The following is a 14,687-nucleotide window of genomic DNA, read 5'->3' as shown; positions in this document are numbered from 1 at the left end:
ATGAGCCAGGAGTGATCCCTGTGCATTGCCAGGTGTGACCCAAAAAGCAGGGAAAAAAAAAAAAGCAGCACTCGGGTGTATGTGTGTGAGATGGAGCCAGAGTGACAGTACAGCAGGGAGGGCACTTGCCCGATGTGAGCCAACAGGGATCCCCAACACCCCAGATAGTCTCCCCAGCATTGCCACGTGTGATTCCTGAGTGCAGTTAGGAGTAAGCCCTGAGCAACGCTGGGTATCTCCCCATCTGTGGCATAGCACGCGATCCCTTGAGTACCATCAGAAGTGACTCCTGTGCACTGCTGGTAGGCCCACTCCCATCACAAAAAAAAATGTCCCAGTGTTTGGGCAGCTGTGGGAAGGGGCAAGCCTGCAGATTCAGGTTAGTGCCCAGAGAGGCATCAACTAGTGCCCTGGGCTAGAATCTTTGCTGCTAATCTGTCAGGCAGGCGAAACATTCCTATTTCCTAAGGAGAAATTCTTCTAGAGACTTCACCAAAATAAATTTTGAGAGGGGCTGGTGGGAAGGCTCCCTGGCACCACATGGGTCCCTGAGCAATGGCAGGTGGTTTTTGTTTGGGGGTTGTACCTGGCTCTGCTCTCAGTGATCACTCCCGGTGGTGCTTGGGGGGACCCTATGGAATGCCAGGGATCAAACCTGGGTTAGCTGCGTGGAAGGCAAGGGCCCTCCCTGCTGTACCATCACTCTGGCTTCAGCAATGTCAGGTGTGCCCTCTCCCCCCGCCAAAATTCTGAGAGACACATTTATTGAGAGAAGGGAGAGGGAAAGTGGTAAGCTAGATAAAGGGGGTAGAGAAGGGTCACACAGACAAACACAGACAGACAGACACACATTCTCACACGCACAGTAGAGCAAATACAGAAATCGACAAGAGGGCAAAAAGTGCTCTCGGTCCCATGTCATCCCCTTCAAGGAGCTGAGAGGAAGGGAGTGGGGCCTGGAGGTGCACAAGGGGCTGCCTTCCCACCCACACACCAGCCCCCAGGAACAAAACAATGCCACAAAGCTTTTTTTTTTTAAAAAAAAAAAAGAAAAGAAAAAAAAAGGGACTTTATTATTCCATCCACAAGGGCAGGTCTTCAGGGACGGGGGTGCCGTCTACTTGCCGGCAATGAGGGGGTTCCGCAGGACCACAATGACCGAGTCGCCGCGCAGGAACATCTTGGAGATGTAGCGGTCCTTGTTGACGGGCTTGGACTTCTTCTTCCCCTTGCCGCTCTTGGGGACCTCGGTCCACATCTCCTTCACGTTCTCCAGCACCATGTTGCAGTGTCTGGGGTGCAGGCAGTGGGCATGAGTGGAGTGACCCTTCTCTTGCTGCCCCCTCCGTGCCCCGCCTGGGGCTTCTGCCTTGGCCAGATTTCAGGAGGAGGCCTGGGAAGAGACCCCTGCCCCCTTCCTCTTCTCTAAACTGGAGCCCATGGTTGGGAAGAGGGGGAGTGGTCAACCACACAAGGCTGGTGAGAAGCTGAACAGAATCAACTGGGCACTTGGGGGACAAACTCAGAGCAGGCCGTGGGGTGCGGCAACAGTCTGATTGTGCTTAAAAAACAAAAACAAATACAACTCTGGGGCTGGAGAGATGGGACTGGTGTTAAGGCGCTTGCCCTGCACGTGGCCAACCCAGGTTTGATCCCCAGCACCGCATAGGGTCTCCAGAGCCCCACCACAAGGAAGCCCTGGGCACCACTGAATGCCAAGGCGGTCCCGGGAGGGCACTCACCGGTCGAAGGCCTTCACGCGGCCCAGGAGCTTCTTGTTGTTGCGGCAGTTGATGAGCACCTGCGTGTTGTTCTTGACCGACTGCGTGAGCACGGAGAGCGGGCCCGTGTTGAACTCCTCCTCCTCCCGCTTCTGTAGCTCCTCAGGGGTCATCTCACTCTTGGGCTTGTTGAGGAGGCTCCTGCGGGGGAAAGCGGGGAGCCCGCCCGGCGGTGCTCAGGGCCTTGTAGGGACCCCTCGGATGTCAATCCCTATCCCTCACCCTCCGCTGCTCCACCAGCCTCCATCTCTACCCAGCTTTTGAACATTTTCGTTCCAGCTTTGTCACAGCTGGTAGTGCTAGGGGCATTGGGGACAGTGTGGTGCCAGGGGACTGAACCCAGGACTCCCCTCGTGCAAAGCCAGTGCTTAACCTCTGGTCCATGAACCTGACCAAATACTTGCCTATACCTGCACCTGCTCTCTCGTGGGCTCCCTGTCTTCACAGGCGGGCCTGGGCTGTGCCAAGACCAACAATGACACCATCTCACACTACAAGATGTCCCCAACTTAGGGCCGGAGTGATAGTACAGAGGGTAGGGCGTTTGCCTTGCACGTGGCCGACCTGGGTTCGATCTCCAGCATCCCATATGGTCCCCCGAACTCCGCCAGGAGTAATTCCTGAGTGCAGAGCCAGGAGTAACCCCTGTGCATCGCTGGGTGTGACCCCCTCCCCCCAAAAAAGTCCCTAACCCAGCATTAAAAACCCTGAGCATTTTAGTTTTTTTTCTGCCACACCCAGTTGTGCTATGGGGCTACTCCTGACAGGGTGCTCACTCGCAGGGCACTACCAGGATTCAAACCCGGGGCTCCAGTATTTATTAATTTTTTAAATTAAAAATTTTTTAACTTTTGAATCACTGTGAGATAGACCCTGTTCATGACTGGATTTCTGTCATACAATATTCCAATACCCATTCCTCCACCAGTGTACATTTCCCAGTACCAGTGTCCCAGGTTCCCTCCCATCACCCCCCACACCCACTTTAGGGCAGGAGATATGGCAGGCACTTCCCTCCTCTCCTTTTGGGCTCTAGTATTTAAATCATGCACTCCAGTTCATTGAGGTATTGCCCAATTTTGGTAGGGGGGGCCCACCGCTGGTGGTGCTCAGGGCATATTTCTGGTTTTGCGTTCAGGGATCACTCTTGGTAGGCTTGGTAGACTGAGAATCGAAACAAGAATTGGCAGTATGCAAGGCAAGTGCCTTGAACTATATTGCTCAGGTCCCTAAATGCCCAAGTTCTACAAGGCACCTCATCGATACTGTCTCACTCTGCCCCACCAGGGCCTTGCAGACAGCAAGCTTTCACCTTGGCGGTTGCATTTGTTCTTTCCCGTGGACACCCGCAGGTTTCTCTTTTTTTTTGGGGGGGTGGGTGGGTCACACCCACCTGTGCCTGTGTCTGCCCTGGCGGTGCCTGGGGATGGAAATAAGCTCCTCCACACGCAAGGCAAGTGCCTTAAACTGGTACTAGCTCTCCAGCCCTCCCCATGTCTCTAGAAGGTTCCTTCGCTTTCTATAACCCAGTTCTTTAGTTACGGCCTCTCCATACTGACATCCACCCATTATTTTAACCCAGCCCTATTGTTTCTTCTTTCACAATCTCAGCCGCCTACCGAACTCCCCGCTTCTGATCCATACGCCCATCACCTGCTCGCCATACCTGCAGGCTGGGGAAAATTTTTTATGCGGGGGCAGGGGGAGAAGAAGGTCGCTCCGTTGCCCTGGATCGAAAGCAGTGCCTGACATACACGAGCACAGGATTATCACTGCTGAACGCACTACAAAAACCAGCCCTCAAAATCACCCTCGATCGTAACGTTAACCATCTCCGGCCCAAATGATGGAGACGAACCCCAAATCGTCATTCCGAAGAGGAAGCGCTTCAAAAACCTTCCCCTTAAAATCAAACAAGACTAGTTACTTGGTACCCTCTCTTGCCAGGCTCGTTCCTGTGTAAGCTGGAACCGTCCGAGGGCCCGCGCCGGTTCTGAAACCCTCTGGCAGAAAAGCACGCAGCTTTCCCCCTTCAAAATCCCTGCCTTCGCCCACCCAGCCCCTTCCCTTCGCAAGTGGCCACATTTTTACAGCCGAGACCCCACTCCCGCGGCCCAAATCCAGCCGGGACTCACATGGTGGCGCCGGTACGGTCCTCAAATCCACCCCGTTAGCTCCGCGTTGCCGCAGCCGCCGAGGAGAGCGCGCGTGAGAGGCGGGACTTCCGCTTCCGGCCCCCTGCTTCCGGCGGCGCCTGCGCAAACCCACGCCGGGAGGGGGCGTGGCCTGTCGCCATAGCGATCCCCGCCGGCGCTCCCGCGGCGCCCGGGATAGGAACCCGGCGGGGTGGTTCGAGGCCATGCCGCAGCCGACGGGCCGGGCGTTCGTGAAGATAGAGGGGAGAGGGAGGCGGACCGGGCTCCGGCCGTTTCGTGGCAGAGAGGCGCGGGTTGAAGGCGAGCCGGGAGACACCGTTTCCAAAGGCCCGCCGGGCCTGCCTCTGGGGGCGCGGCCTCCGCGGGGCCAATCGGCTCCGCGTTGCGGGGCTGGGCGCCGCCTCAGGTCTACGTGTCTGTGGAGCTTTCGGACTCCGCGTGGCCAATCCCTTGCCTGCCTCGGGAGGGGCGTGCACCGGCGCCCGGGAGGTCAAGGGCTCGTCGGATCGCTCGCGGCTCGTTCGGTCCCCCCAACCTGCGCTCGGGCGGTGCCCGGGGTGCGCCTCTCGCGCTCCCGTCGGGGTGGCGTGGCCCGCAGCGAGCTCCGAGCGCCGCGGAGACGGGGGAGGGCGGGAGGGTGCCGCCGCTCTCGCCGCTCATTGGCCGACCGGCCCCATGGGCTGGCATTTGGCTGGGCCTGAACTCGGTGGGCGACCGGCTGTTTTAGGGCGCAGCTGCCATGCGTTCCGGGGGCCGCGGCCGGTCCCGGCTTCGGCTCGCGGAACGCGGCCTCTTGCAGCCCCCCTCGCCGGCCAAGCGCCGCCTGCTCCCGCGGGCGCAGCTGTTGCCGCTGCTGCTGCTGGCGCTGGCCGTGGCCTCGGCCTTGTACATCATCTGGAGCACTTGGCACAGCCGGACGGAGGACATGCCGCGGGGTCCGGCTCAGCGGGTGAGGTCGGGAGGTGCGGGCTTTCGGTCTCCTCTTCTCCTTCCCGGGGGCCCCGCTCAGGTCGTCTCGAGCTCTTTGCCCGCCAAGTGAGGCCTGGGGCTCGTTCTGTAGGAAGGGTCTGGGGTTGCGAGAGTCCCGGGTTCTAATTCTAAAGCCCAGCTAATTAGAAGAGCCCCGTCCTCCTGCCAGAGCCTCGGTTCCTCGAGGAGGGTGGGAGTGGGGGGTGGGCTGGGGCGGCACCGGATGGACACGGAAGAACTTGGCTTGGGTCTAGAGAATTCATCCTGGGGATTTCTGATAGGGGGGGCGTGGGGCGCGATTACAGACGAGCCGTGGCTGCTTTCAAGGGTGACGTGGCCCGGGTAAGCTTAGCGGGCGTTGCGCTCACACTGCGTTTCTCTTCTTCCCACCTGCCTCTCCAGACCGCGCTGGTCACCAGCCTCGGCGAGGACCGGCTGCGGAGGGTCGTGGGCCAGCTGGACCCAGAGCGGCTCTGGAACGCTTACCTGCGCCCCCTGCTGGTCGTGCGGACGCCGGGCAGCCAGGGCAATCTCCAAGTCCGGAAGGTACACAGGACAGGGCCGCACCTCCAAAAACTACAGGAGCCCCAGATCCTCCAGACCTCCCTGTTGGCGAGGAGGCGTTTTCCAGGAGAGCCCCACGAAGCTCAGAGGAGAGGGAGTTAGTTGGCTAAGCACCCCGTGAGACATTTCTCTGCCTCCTTGAACGAATCCAGAGGCAACTGAAGGCAGCCTGAGTTCAGACCTTGAGCTAGTTTGTTTTTTGTTTGTTGTTTTGGCCACACCTGGCGATGCTCAGAGGTTACCCTTGGCTCTACACTTAGGAATGACTTGAGGTGGTGTTCGGGGGAACCATATGGGATACCGGGGATTGAACCCATGTTGGGCTGCATGCAAGGCAAGTGCCCTACCAGTTGTACTGTCACTCCAGTTTTTTTCTTTAATTTTTTATTATTATTAGTTTTTTGCTTTTTGGGTCACACCCAGCGATGCTCAGGGGTTACTCCTGGCTCTGCACTCAGGAATTACTCCTGGCGGGGCTCAGGGGACCATATGGGATGCTGGGAATCGAACCTGGGTCTGCCACTTGCAAGGCAAACACCCTACCCGCTGTGCTATTGCTTCAGCCTCTGGGGAGCCACATCTGGTGATGCTCAGGGGAAAATACCATTCTGGGAATCAAACTCAGCACTCCTGCATGCAAAGCCTGTGCGTCAGCCCTTTGAGCCAACTCCTGGTTCCCAAAATTGGGGTTCTGTTTTGATTTGGATTTGGGGGCATAGTCAGCTGTGCTCAGGGCTTACTCCTGGCTCTGTGCTCAGGGTTCACTCCTGGTGGTGCTCAGGGTACCATAGGTGGTGCCAGGGTTTGAACCATGGCCGGCTACGTGCAAGGCAATCACCCTCCCCACTGTACTATCTCTCGGTTCAGCTGCGTTAGGCTGGTGCTCAGCACAGGGTTTCAAGGGGATGGCTGACTGACTGTAGTGCCACGAGGGCGTTTGGAGCCTCACACTTGCCAGGCAGTTGCTCTGTGGCCCAGCCCTCTCTTCCCAACCCTGGGGTGGCTTTATAGCTTTTGGGGGGAGGTTTTGGGCCATACTAGGCTGCACTAAGGACTTACTCCTGGCTCTGTGCTCAGGAATCACTATTGGCAGGCTAGGGGGACCATATGGGGTACGAAGATTAGAACACAGGTCAGGCGCATGCAAGGCAAGTGCCCTCCCCACTATGGTATTGCCCCAACCCGCAGCTGCTTTATTATTTATTTATTCATTTTTGCTTTTTTTTGGGTCATACCCGGTGATGCAAGGGGTTACTCCTGGTTCTGCACTCAGCAATCACTCCTGGCGGTGCTCGGGGGACCATATGGGATGCTGGGAATTGTACCCGGGTCAGCCATGTGCAAGGCAAACTCCCTACCCGCTGTGCTATCGCTCCAGCCTCCCGCGGCCACTATTGGGGGGGGGGTCATCTAACCCTCTCGCATGTCTCAGGGTCTTGCCAACCTTCACCTGGTGCCCCCTCTCTCCCACCCCCTCTCCCCACTAGTTCCTGGAGTCCTCCCTGCGGTCCTTGGCAGCAGGCTGGCATGTGGAGTTGGACCCCTTCACAGCTTTGACACCCCTGGGGCCACTGGACTTTGGCAACGTGGTAGCCACGCTGGATCCTGGGGCCGCACGACACCTCACCCTGGCCTGTCACTATGACTCCAAGCTCATGCCGTCCGAGTCGGCTCCCTTTGTGGGTGCCACGGACTCAGCTGTGCCTTGTGCCCTGCTGCTGGAGCTGGTGCATGCCCTGGACCAGGAGCTGAGTCTCACCAAGGAGCAGGTGAGGAGCAGGCCCTCAGCCCCCCAGTTCCTGTATTCCCACCACACATCCCCAATGACAGGGAGCTTTCTGCCTCCCGAATGTCAGATTCTGTGTCTCCGTGTGCCGGAACCTCCCGTTGCCCCCACATCATAAAAAGCACAAACCTATCTTTGTGTTTGTTTTTTATTATTTTTTTGGGGTGAGGGTGAGTTAGGTTTTGGCGGTCGCACCTGGCAGTGCTCAGGAATGACTTATGATGGTGCTGGCCATTGAACTGTGGTTGGCCGGCTACAAGGGCAGCACCTTTGGTTTTGTTTGTTTTGGGGGGGGCACACCTAGCAGTGCTCAAGGCTTACTCTTGGTTCTGTGCTCGGGGATCACCCCTGGCAGAGTTCAAGGAACAACCCTATAGGGTGCTGGGGATTGAACCTGGGTCAGGCTCATGCAAGGCCAGCACCTTACCTGCTATACTGTTTCTCTTGCCGCCACGACCAGCCTTAGCCCCGTGCTGGCTCACACGCCACAGGGGACCCGGACTTGAGTCTCACCTAGAACAAAGGGGGCTTGTGACCAAGCCCCTTCCTTTCAGGTTATAGTGAGAGTATGTTTAAGTTTCAGAGTTCTGATGTACAAGTTACTACACCCTACCACCACCAACATGCCCAGGAATCTCCTTCTGTCCCCTCCCATTGGGTCCTCATTCTCTCCGTGCTCAGCTGCCTTTCTCAGGCCAGAAATCAAAGTTGTGCGAACTTACTCGTGACTGCTGAACTTCCAAGCAGCCAGGGGGCTGGGGAGAGAACACAGGGAGCTGGAGTCTGCTCCCAGGCCCATTTGGTTCCCTTCAGGTACTGCTGGGTGTAGCCCGGGGCACCCACCTCCATGAGGGGGATATGGCAGCAGTCCTATGGCTGAGGTCAACCCCAGCTATCTGACCCCTGGCTGACTCCCACGGTCCAACCCCTGTCAACTGACCCCTGGCTCCCACAGGCATCTCCCCACCTTCACCCCCTCACCTGACCCCCGGCTCCCACAGGCCGCCCCTGTGACGCTGCAGCTGCTCTTCCTGGATGGAGAAGAGGCGCTGAAGGAGTGGGGACCCTTGGACTCCCTTTACGGCTCCCGGCACCTGGCTCAGCTCATGGAGGCTGCACCCCACAGTCCCGGCCCCACCAGGATCCATGCCATCGTAAGCATGGGGGGGGTGCTGCTGTGGGGGACAGGCACCTTCAGGGAGACCCAGTGCTGGCCTCTGCAGTTCCGGCCTCTGTCCCTAGGAGCTCTTCGTGCTCCTGGATCTCCTGGGTGCAGCCTATCCCACCTTCTACAGTCACTTCCCGCGCACGGCCCGCTGGTTCCACCGCCTGAGGAGCATTGGTAAGGGGAGGGGAGCACAGAGGCCCCCACTGTCTTCAGTGGCCATCCAGCAGAAAGAGCCCACTGGGGTCACTTAGAGCAGTATACAGTCCCTAATACACCTTTGTACTCATCCTGGGGCTTCTCCCCGGGCCTCAGTCTTCTTTCTATAAAATGGGTGTGATGGCAAGCTCATGAACAGCAAATCACAGGAAAGGGAGTGACTGACAGGCATTCACTCTTGCTGGGAAACCCAGTGGCTCTGACCCAGTCCCCTTTGGTCTTCCTCTGGTTTGGGAGCTTGGGGGAGATGGGACCTGTGACCCCAGAGGGGCTGACCTCTGACTCTTCTTTGCTGCCTCCAGAGAAGCGCCTGCACCGTTTGAAACTGCTGCAGTCCCATCCGCAGGAAGTACTATACTTCCAGCCCGGGGAGCCTCCAGGTTCGGTGGAGGATGACCACATCCCTTTCCTCCGCCGAGGTACTGACTGTCGGGAGGGAGGGGCTTGGGGGCCCCAGGAAGCCCCAGATGAGACCTGTTCCTGGTTTTTCCCAGAACTGGGAATCGGTGGGCAACTTGGGGTACCTTTTGTGCCTCAGTTTTCTTATCTGTAAAATAGGGATAATCCTGGCCTCTGGCTCAGTCTCGTGGTGGGGGGATTGAAGGTGGCCACATAGGCAAAGATCTGGGGCTAGGGCCAGAGAGACGGGAGACGGTTGTGGGGGCTGGAGCATAGGCTTGGCCTGTGGGTGTTCTGGTGTCGAAGTCTAGCACCATAGGGTCCCCTGAGCAGCACCAGGATCAACCCAAGAACATTGCCAGGTATGATCCCAAACCTTACACCAGTGACAGCTCACAACAGCATGTAGAAGTCTTTGTTCATGTGTTGAGAATTGTAGTTTCTTCTCCTCCTGCCTTCCAAGGCCCTGGCAGCCCCCAGTAGCACCTGAGAGTTCTTAAAAATGCCCTGCCACATTTTGGGCACACCAAACCACAATCCTGGGCCTTCTTCTTCGTCATCGTCTTCTTCTTTTTTATTTTTCCTTTTTGGGTCACATCTGCTAATGCTCAGGGGCTACTCCTGGCTCTGCACTCAGGAATTACTCCTGGTGGTGTTCAGGGGAGCATACGGGATACTGGGATCAAATCTGGGTCAGCTGCATACAAGGCACATGTCCTACTAGCTGTACTATTGCTCTGGCCCTGCATTATTTTTCTTTTTCTTTCTTTCTTTCTTTTTTTTTTTTAAATGTAGGGCCTTACCTTTCTCTTTATTTATTTATTTTTGGCTTGTTGGGTAACACCCAGCAATGCGCAGGAGTTACTCCTGGCTCTGCACTTAGGAATTATTTCTGATGGTGTTCAGGGGACCATTATGGGATGCTGGGGATTGAACCCTGGTCAGCCACATACAAGGTAAATGCTATACCCTCTGTATTATGGCTCCGGTCCCTTGGGCCACACTTGACAGTGCCAGGGCTTACTTCTGGCTCTCACTCAGGGATCACTCCTCGTGGGGCTTTAGGGATCATATGCAGTGTCAGGGGTCAAACCCAGGTTGGTCGCATGCAAAGAAATTACTTTACCCTTTATCCAGTCCTATCTCTGCATTATTTTTTTCCCCATTTTTCTCTTGTTTGGAGGGCTCTGTTTTTTTTTTGTTTGTTTGTTTGTTTGTTTTTTTGGCCATACCCAGTGGCTCTTCACTCAGGGCACACTCCTAGCATGCTTGGGGTACCATATGGGGTGCCCATAGTTGAACTTGGATTGACCACATAAGGCAAGCGCCCTCTCTGCTGGCCCCTTGGAGGGCTTTTTGGGCTATGCCCAGCAGTGCTCTGGGGCTCCTAGTTCTGTGCTCCACAGTGACCCTTGGCGGTGCTCAGAGGACCATTTGCAGAGCTGGGGACTCAAACCTGGGTTGGCTAAAGTGACTGCAGGGAAGACAGGTTGGTGCCTAAATTCCTGAGCTCTCTTCAGCACTATTTTCTTTTTCTTTAAAAAAAAATTTGGGGGGCGGGTTGGCCACACCCGGCAGTGCTCAGTACTTACACCTGACTCTGCACTCAGGGATCACTCCTGAGGGGAACCATTCAGGGTGCCAGGAATCATAACCGATTGGCCTTGTGCAAGACACATGCTCTACCCACTGTACTCTTGCTCTAGCCCCCTCTTTTTTTGTTGTTGGGGGGAAGGGGAGCTGGGTTTTTGGGCCACACCTGGGGGTGTTCAGGACATTTCTGGCTCTTTGCTCAGATGACCCCTGGCGATGCTGGTCATTGGGTTGGTTGCATGTATCTGCGCTATTTTCACAAGACTCCAGATGGTTCTGCTGCTAAACTAGGACTGTCTCTGGAAGAGGGGTATAGTAGAGAGGTGTTGGGATTGGGGTGTGCCTGCATTTTGGGAGTGCACCTTACTATTACTTGACCCAAGAGGAATTATTTAACTTGAGGCCTTGTTTTTTTCTGGAAAACCAAGCTGTACATAAGTTATGTTTACACATAGCACAGCGGGTAGGGCGTCTGCCTTGCACGCAGCCAACATGGCTGACCCGAGTTTGATTCCTCCACCCCTCTCGGAGAGCCCGGCAAGCTACCGAGAGTATTGGATATGCCAGATACAGTAACAACAAAGTCTCCAATGGAGACGTTACTGGGCCCGCTCGAACACATACGTATCTCTGTATATTCAGGGTCCCAGATGGCGAGGACTTGGTGAGGTTAGGCAGATGAAAAACCTATTTATGCAATGTGCAGCAAATTAAGGCCCCAAAATGCTTTTGTGCTGGAGAGATAGTACAGCAGAGAAGGCGCTTGTTTTGCATGCAGCCGACCTGGGTTCAATCCCTGGCACCCCATATGGTCCCGTGAACCCACTAGAAGTGATCCCTGAGCACAGAGCCAGGAGTCAGCCCTAAGCACTGCTGGGTACGGCCCCCCCAACCCCTGCAAAAAATTCAAAAAAGCACTAATCATCTATCATACACTAGAGCGGATCTTCCGTGGCAGGATGATGAAGCCAGGGGCCTGGGCCTGACCAGGGCTCTTTTCTCTCCAGGGGTCCCTGTGCTGCACCTCATCTCCACACCCTTCCCGGCAGTCTGGCACACACCTGAGGACTCAGAGGCCAACCTCCACCCGCCCACAGTCCACAACCTGAGCCGCATCCTTGCAGTGTTCTTGGCCGAATACCTGGGCCTCTAGCCCCTCTGCTCACCTCTGGGGTTCCCTGCCCTGCCCCAGGGGCCTCTCAAGTCCCTGGGGCCCTTTGGACGCTTAAGCTGCCCATCTTCAAAGATGCAGAGGAGGCCCCGGTGGGGGACCTGAGGGGTGAGAGCTGGGCCTGCATCCTGAGGGGAGCCTGGGCGCTGAAGACCTCGCACAGATGCTGCTCTGAGCCAGCAAACCAGGTGGATGCCCGAGTCCACGAGCCTTCCTCCACAGCAGGTGGTGTCTGTTCCCCGAATCTTGCCCCAGCCCCTGGCCAGTTCCCACACTGAAGAACCATCCAGGGCCGCAGTTATGCTGGTAGTTAGCATAACTGTGCTGGTTAGGCAGCACTGGGATGCTAGATTCTGCTGGAACTCAGGCCCCCCTGCGGAGCCAGGAACATTCCAGAAAGCCAACATCCTGGGCCATGGTGGGAAAGAGTCGAGAGGCGGAATGAAGCCCGAGTCAGCTGTCTGTGTGACTGTTCCAGAGACAGGCAGCATTTCGGCCAGGTGTGCTGGCAGGGCATCCATCCTCTGGGAGGACAATCTTAGCAAGGTGCCTTGAACTGGTGGCCTCTGCTCCTTAGAGGGCGTGGTAGCTGCTGTGTGGCTACAAAGTTCTGGGGGTCGCTGCAAGTTGGAGCAGCCTGGAGGTGAGGCCTGCTGACCTTTGGGAGTAACTGTCCCAGCTCAGTGAGCCCAGAAATGGAAGTTACTGGATCATCCGCCAGCCAGCTGGTGAGGATTATGGCCACAGGCAGCTGGTAGATCTCATGAGTGGCAGATATGCTGCCTGTAGTTAAGAATCTTCATGGGTACCTGGGACCCCCAACTCTGGGCCTCACAGTCATCCCACAGCCATCGTCAGAGCCCAGCTAGGGTGGGGTTTCAGGCTTATGACTGCCCCCCATCGCCATGTCACCCTGCAAGACAGCTGGGTTGTTTGAGCTTTTTGGACCTGGGGTCAGAATTTTCTGATTTAAATGTGGTGGCGGTGGCGGCTTGCTCAGCCTGGCCATGGTTTTCCCAGCATCCTTCTGTCCTCCAGACTCAGGGATTCCCCAGAATTTTTATTGTGGGAGCTGCCGGATATAGCTGATGAGCAGTGGGTTGTGCATTTGACATGCCAGTGGTGTCAGCATCTGTCCTTTGAGGAACCATCAGTATTGTCAGCTGGGGTAGAGGGCGGGGGCCACAGAGCTTTGAAGAAACCCATAGCCCAGCTGGGCATCACTGGACACCCCCTGACAAGTTAAGTGTGCAGGGGCACCCTTCTCTTTTCTGATTGATTATAGAATGCCAATTAAATGTCTTAAGATGGTCTCTATTCTTTGTAATCTTTTTCATATTTCCCCTGGTGGTATGTAGGGCACCGTGTGTGGTGCCAGGATCAGAGGGTGAGTTGAGTGGATGGCAAATGCCTTCCCTCATACTTTCTCCACCTTTGGGTCATACCTGGCCATGCTCAATACTTACCCTTGGCTCTGTGCTCAGGAATCACTCCTGGCGAGACTCCGGGGACCATATGGGGTGCTGGAGATCGAACCCGGGCCTGTCGTGTGCAAGGCAAAAGCCCTCCCCGCCGTACTATCTCTTCAGCCTTGCTTGCACTCACATTTTTTGTCTGCTACTCTCCTTCCCTTTTTTTATGGGGGGTGGGGGAGGGAGCACAGCTATTGGTGCTGGGGGCTACTCAGGTCACTCCCAATGGTCCTCAGAGGATCATGAAGTGACAGAAATTGATCCTGGGGCTCCTGCCTGCAAAGCATGTATTCAATTCCCTCCCCCATTTTTTAGTTCCAGGGATGGAACCCAGGGACTCACACATGCAAGTCCAGTTGTCTACCACCAACCCCCCTCTCTGGGCCCGGTGCTGCTTGGGAGCTAGTCTTTGGGGGTCAGACTAGAGCAGTGCCAATATCTGGCCATAGATTCTCAGCGGCCGCCTTTCGCCACCCCCTGGTTTGATGCTGCTGTCAGGGACTGAACCCCAGGGCCTCACATGTGCTAGGCTTGTGCTCACCCACCTGAGCCATGTCTTTAGTCCCTGCTCTCAGTTTGGAACATTTTCTCAGAAGTCTTTTGGGTCCTCCTTTCTGGAGTTTGCAGCTCTGTGGGGTCTGGCTCTTGGGAGAACTTTGGCCATGACCTACACCTGCTTGTCCCAATAAGGCTGCGGAAGGAAAGCCAACTTCATGTTCACAAAGAAGCTGTGGTGCCCCAAATGCTCTTCTCTTCTATTTTGGGCTCCTGAACTGGGTCCTGGTTTTTCACCTTTCAGTTTGGGGGGGAGCCCAGTTAACCGGGCTCACCCTTCACAGGAAATGGAAGTCCTACAAAACCAACTCTTGGTTTGGGGTCATACCTGGTGAGGATCAGGGAATACTGGCTCTGTGCTCTGGTGCCAGGGTTAGAATCTGGGCTCCAGCATGCAAAGTATAGGCACTCACTAGCCTTTGCTAGCACTCCTGGACCCACAAAACCAATTCTGATTCTAAAATTGAAGCTTTCAATAGCGATGCTGTTGTATCCTAGTCTTGGAAAAGAAAATTTTGGGGGGTGAGCCACACCCAGTGATGCTCGGAATTTCTGACTGAGCTCAGGGGTCATTCTTGGAGGGGCATAGGGGACCACATTGCTCCTGCCCCTGAAAATACTTTTATATGACTGACACTTCCCACAGGAGAGATAGGACAATGGGTGGGACACTTGCCCTGCATGTGGCTGATCCAGGTTTGATCCCTGGCACCGTATATGGTCCCCCAAGCCTGCCAGAAGTGATTTCTGAGTGCAGAGCCAGAAGTAAGCCTTGAGCACTGACAGGTGTGGCCCTCAAACCATCCCACTCTCCTCCGCAACACAAATAGGCACCACCTGCTAACAATTTATCTTGT

The 14,687-nt window shown here is 56.0% G+C and overlaps 2 protein-coding genes across 2 annotated transcripts; one reads left to right on the top strand and one right to left on the bottom strand.

Annotated features, from left to right (window-relative positions):
- Positions 1-1,058: 1,058 nt before the first annotated feature.
- Positions 1,059-4,019, bottom strand: SNRPD2 (small nuclear ribonucleoprotein D2 polypeptide). The gene is made up of 3 exons (XM_056136678.1): positions 3,917-4,019; positions 1,743-1,922; positions 1,059-1,292 (listed from the first exon to the last, which is right to left on the bottom strand). Coding segments are annotated over exons 1-3 (357 nt in total). The 5' UTR covers positions 3,919-4,019; the 3' UTR covers positions 1,059-1,117.
- Positions 4,020-4,580: 561 nt separating this feature from the next.
- Positions 4,581-13,120, top strand: QPCTL (glutaminyl-peptide cyclotransferase like). The gene is made up of 7 exons (XM_056136254.1): positions 4,581-4,886; positions 5,309-5,452; positions 6,958-7,239; positions 8,258-8,410; positions 8,499-8,598; positions 8,943-9,059; positions 11,640-13,120. The coding sequence occupies exons 1-7, from the start codon at positions 4,677-4,679 to the stop codon at positions 11,783-11,785; spliced, it is 1,152 nt and encodes a 383-aa protein (XP_055992229.1). The 5' UTR covers positions 4,581-4,676; the 3' UTR covers positions 11,786-13,120.
- Positions 13,121-14,687: the final 1,567 nt, after the last annotated feature.

This window comes from Sorex fumeus, unplaced genomic scaffold (assembly GCF_029834395.1).
Source record: "Sorex fumeus unplaced genomic scaffold, SorFum_2.1 ptg000122l, whole genome shotgun sequence".
Classification (NCBI taxonomy): domain Eukaryota; kingdom Metazoa; phylum Chordata; class Mammalia; order Eulipotyphla; family Soricidae; genus Sorex; species Sorex fumeus.
The sequence above is the reverse complement of the archived record's forward strand: the minus strand, read 5'-3'. Positions and strand labels throughout refer to the sequence as shown.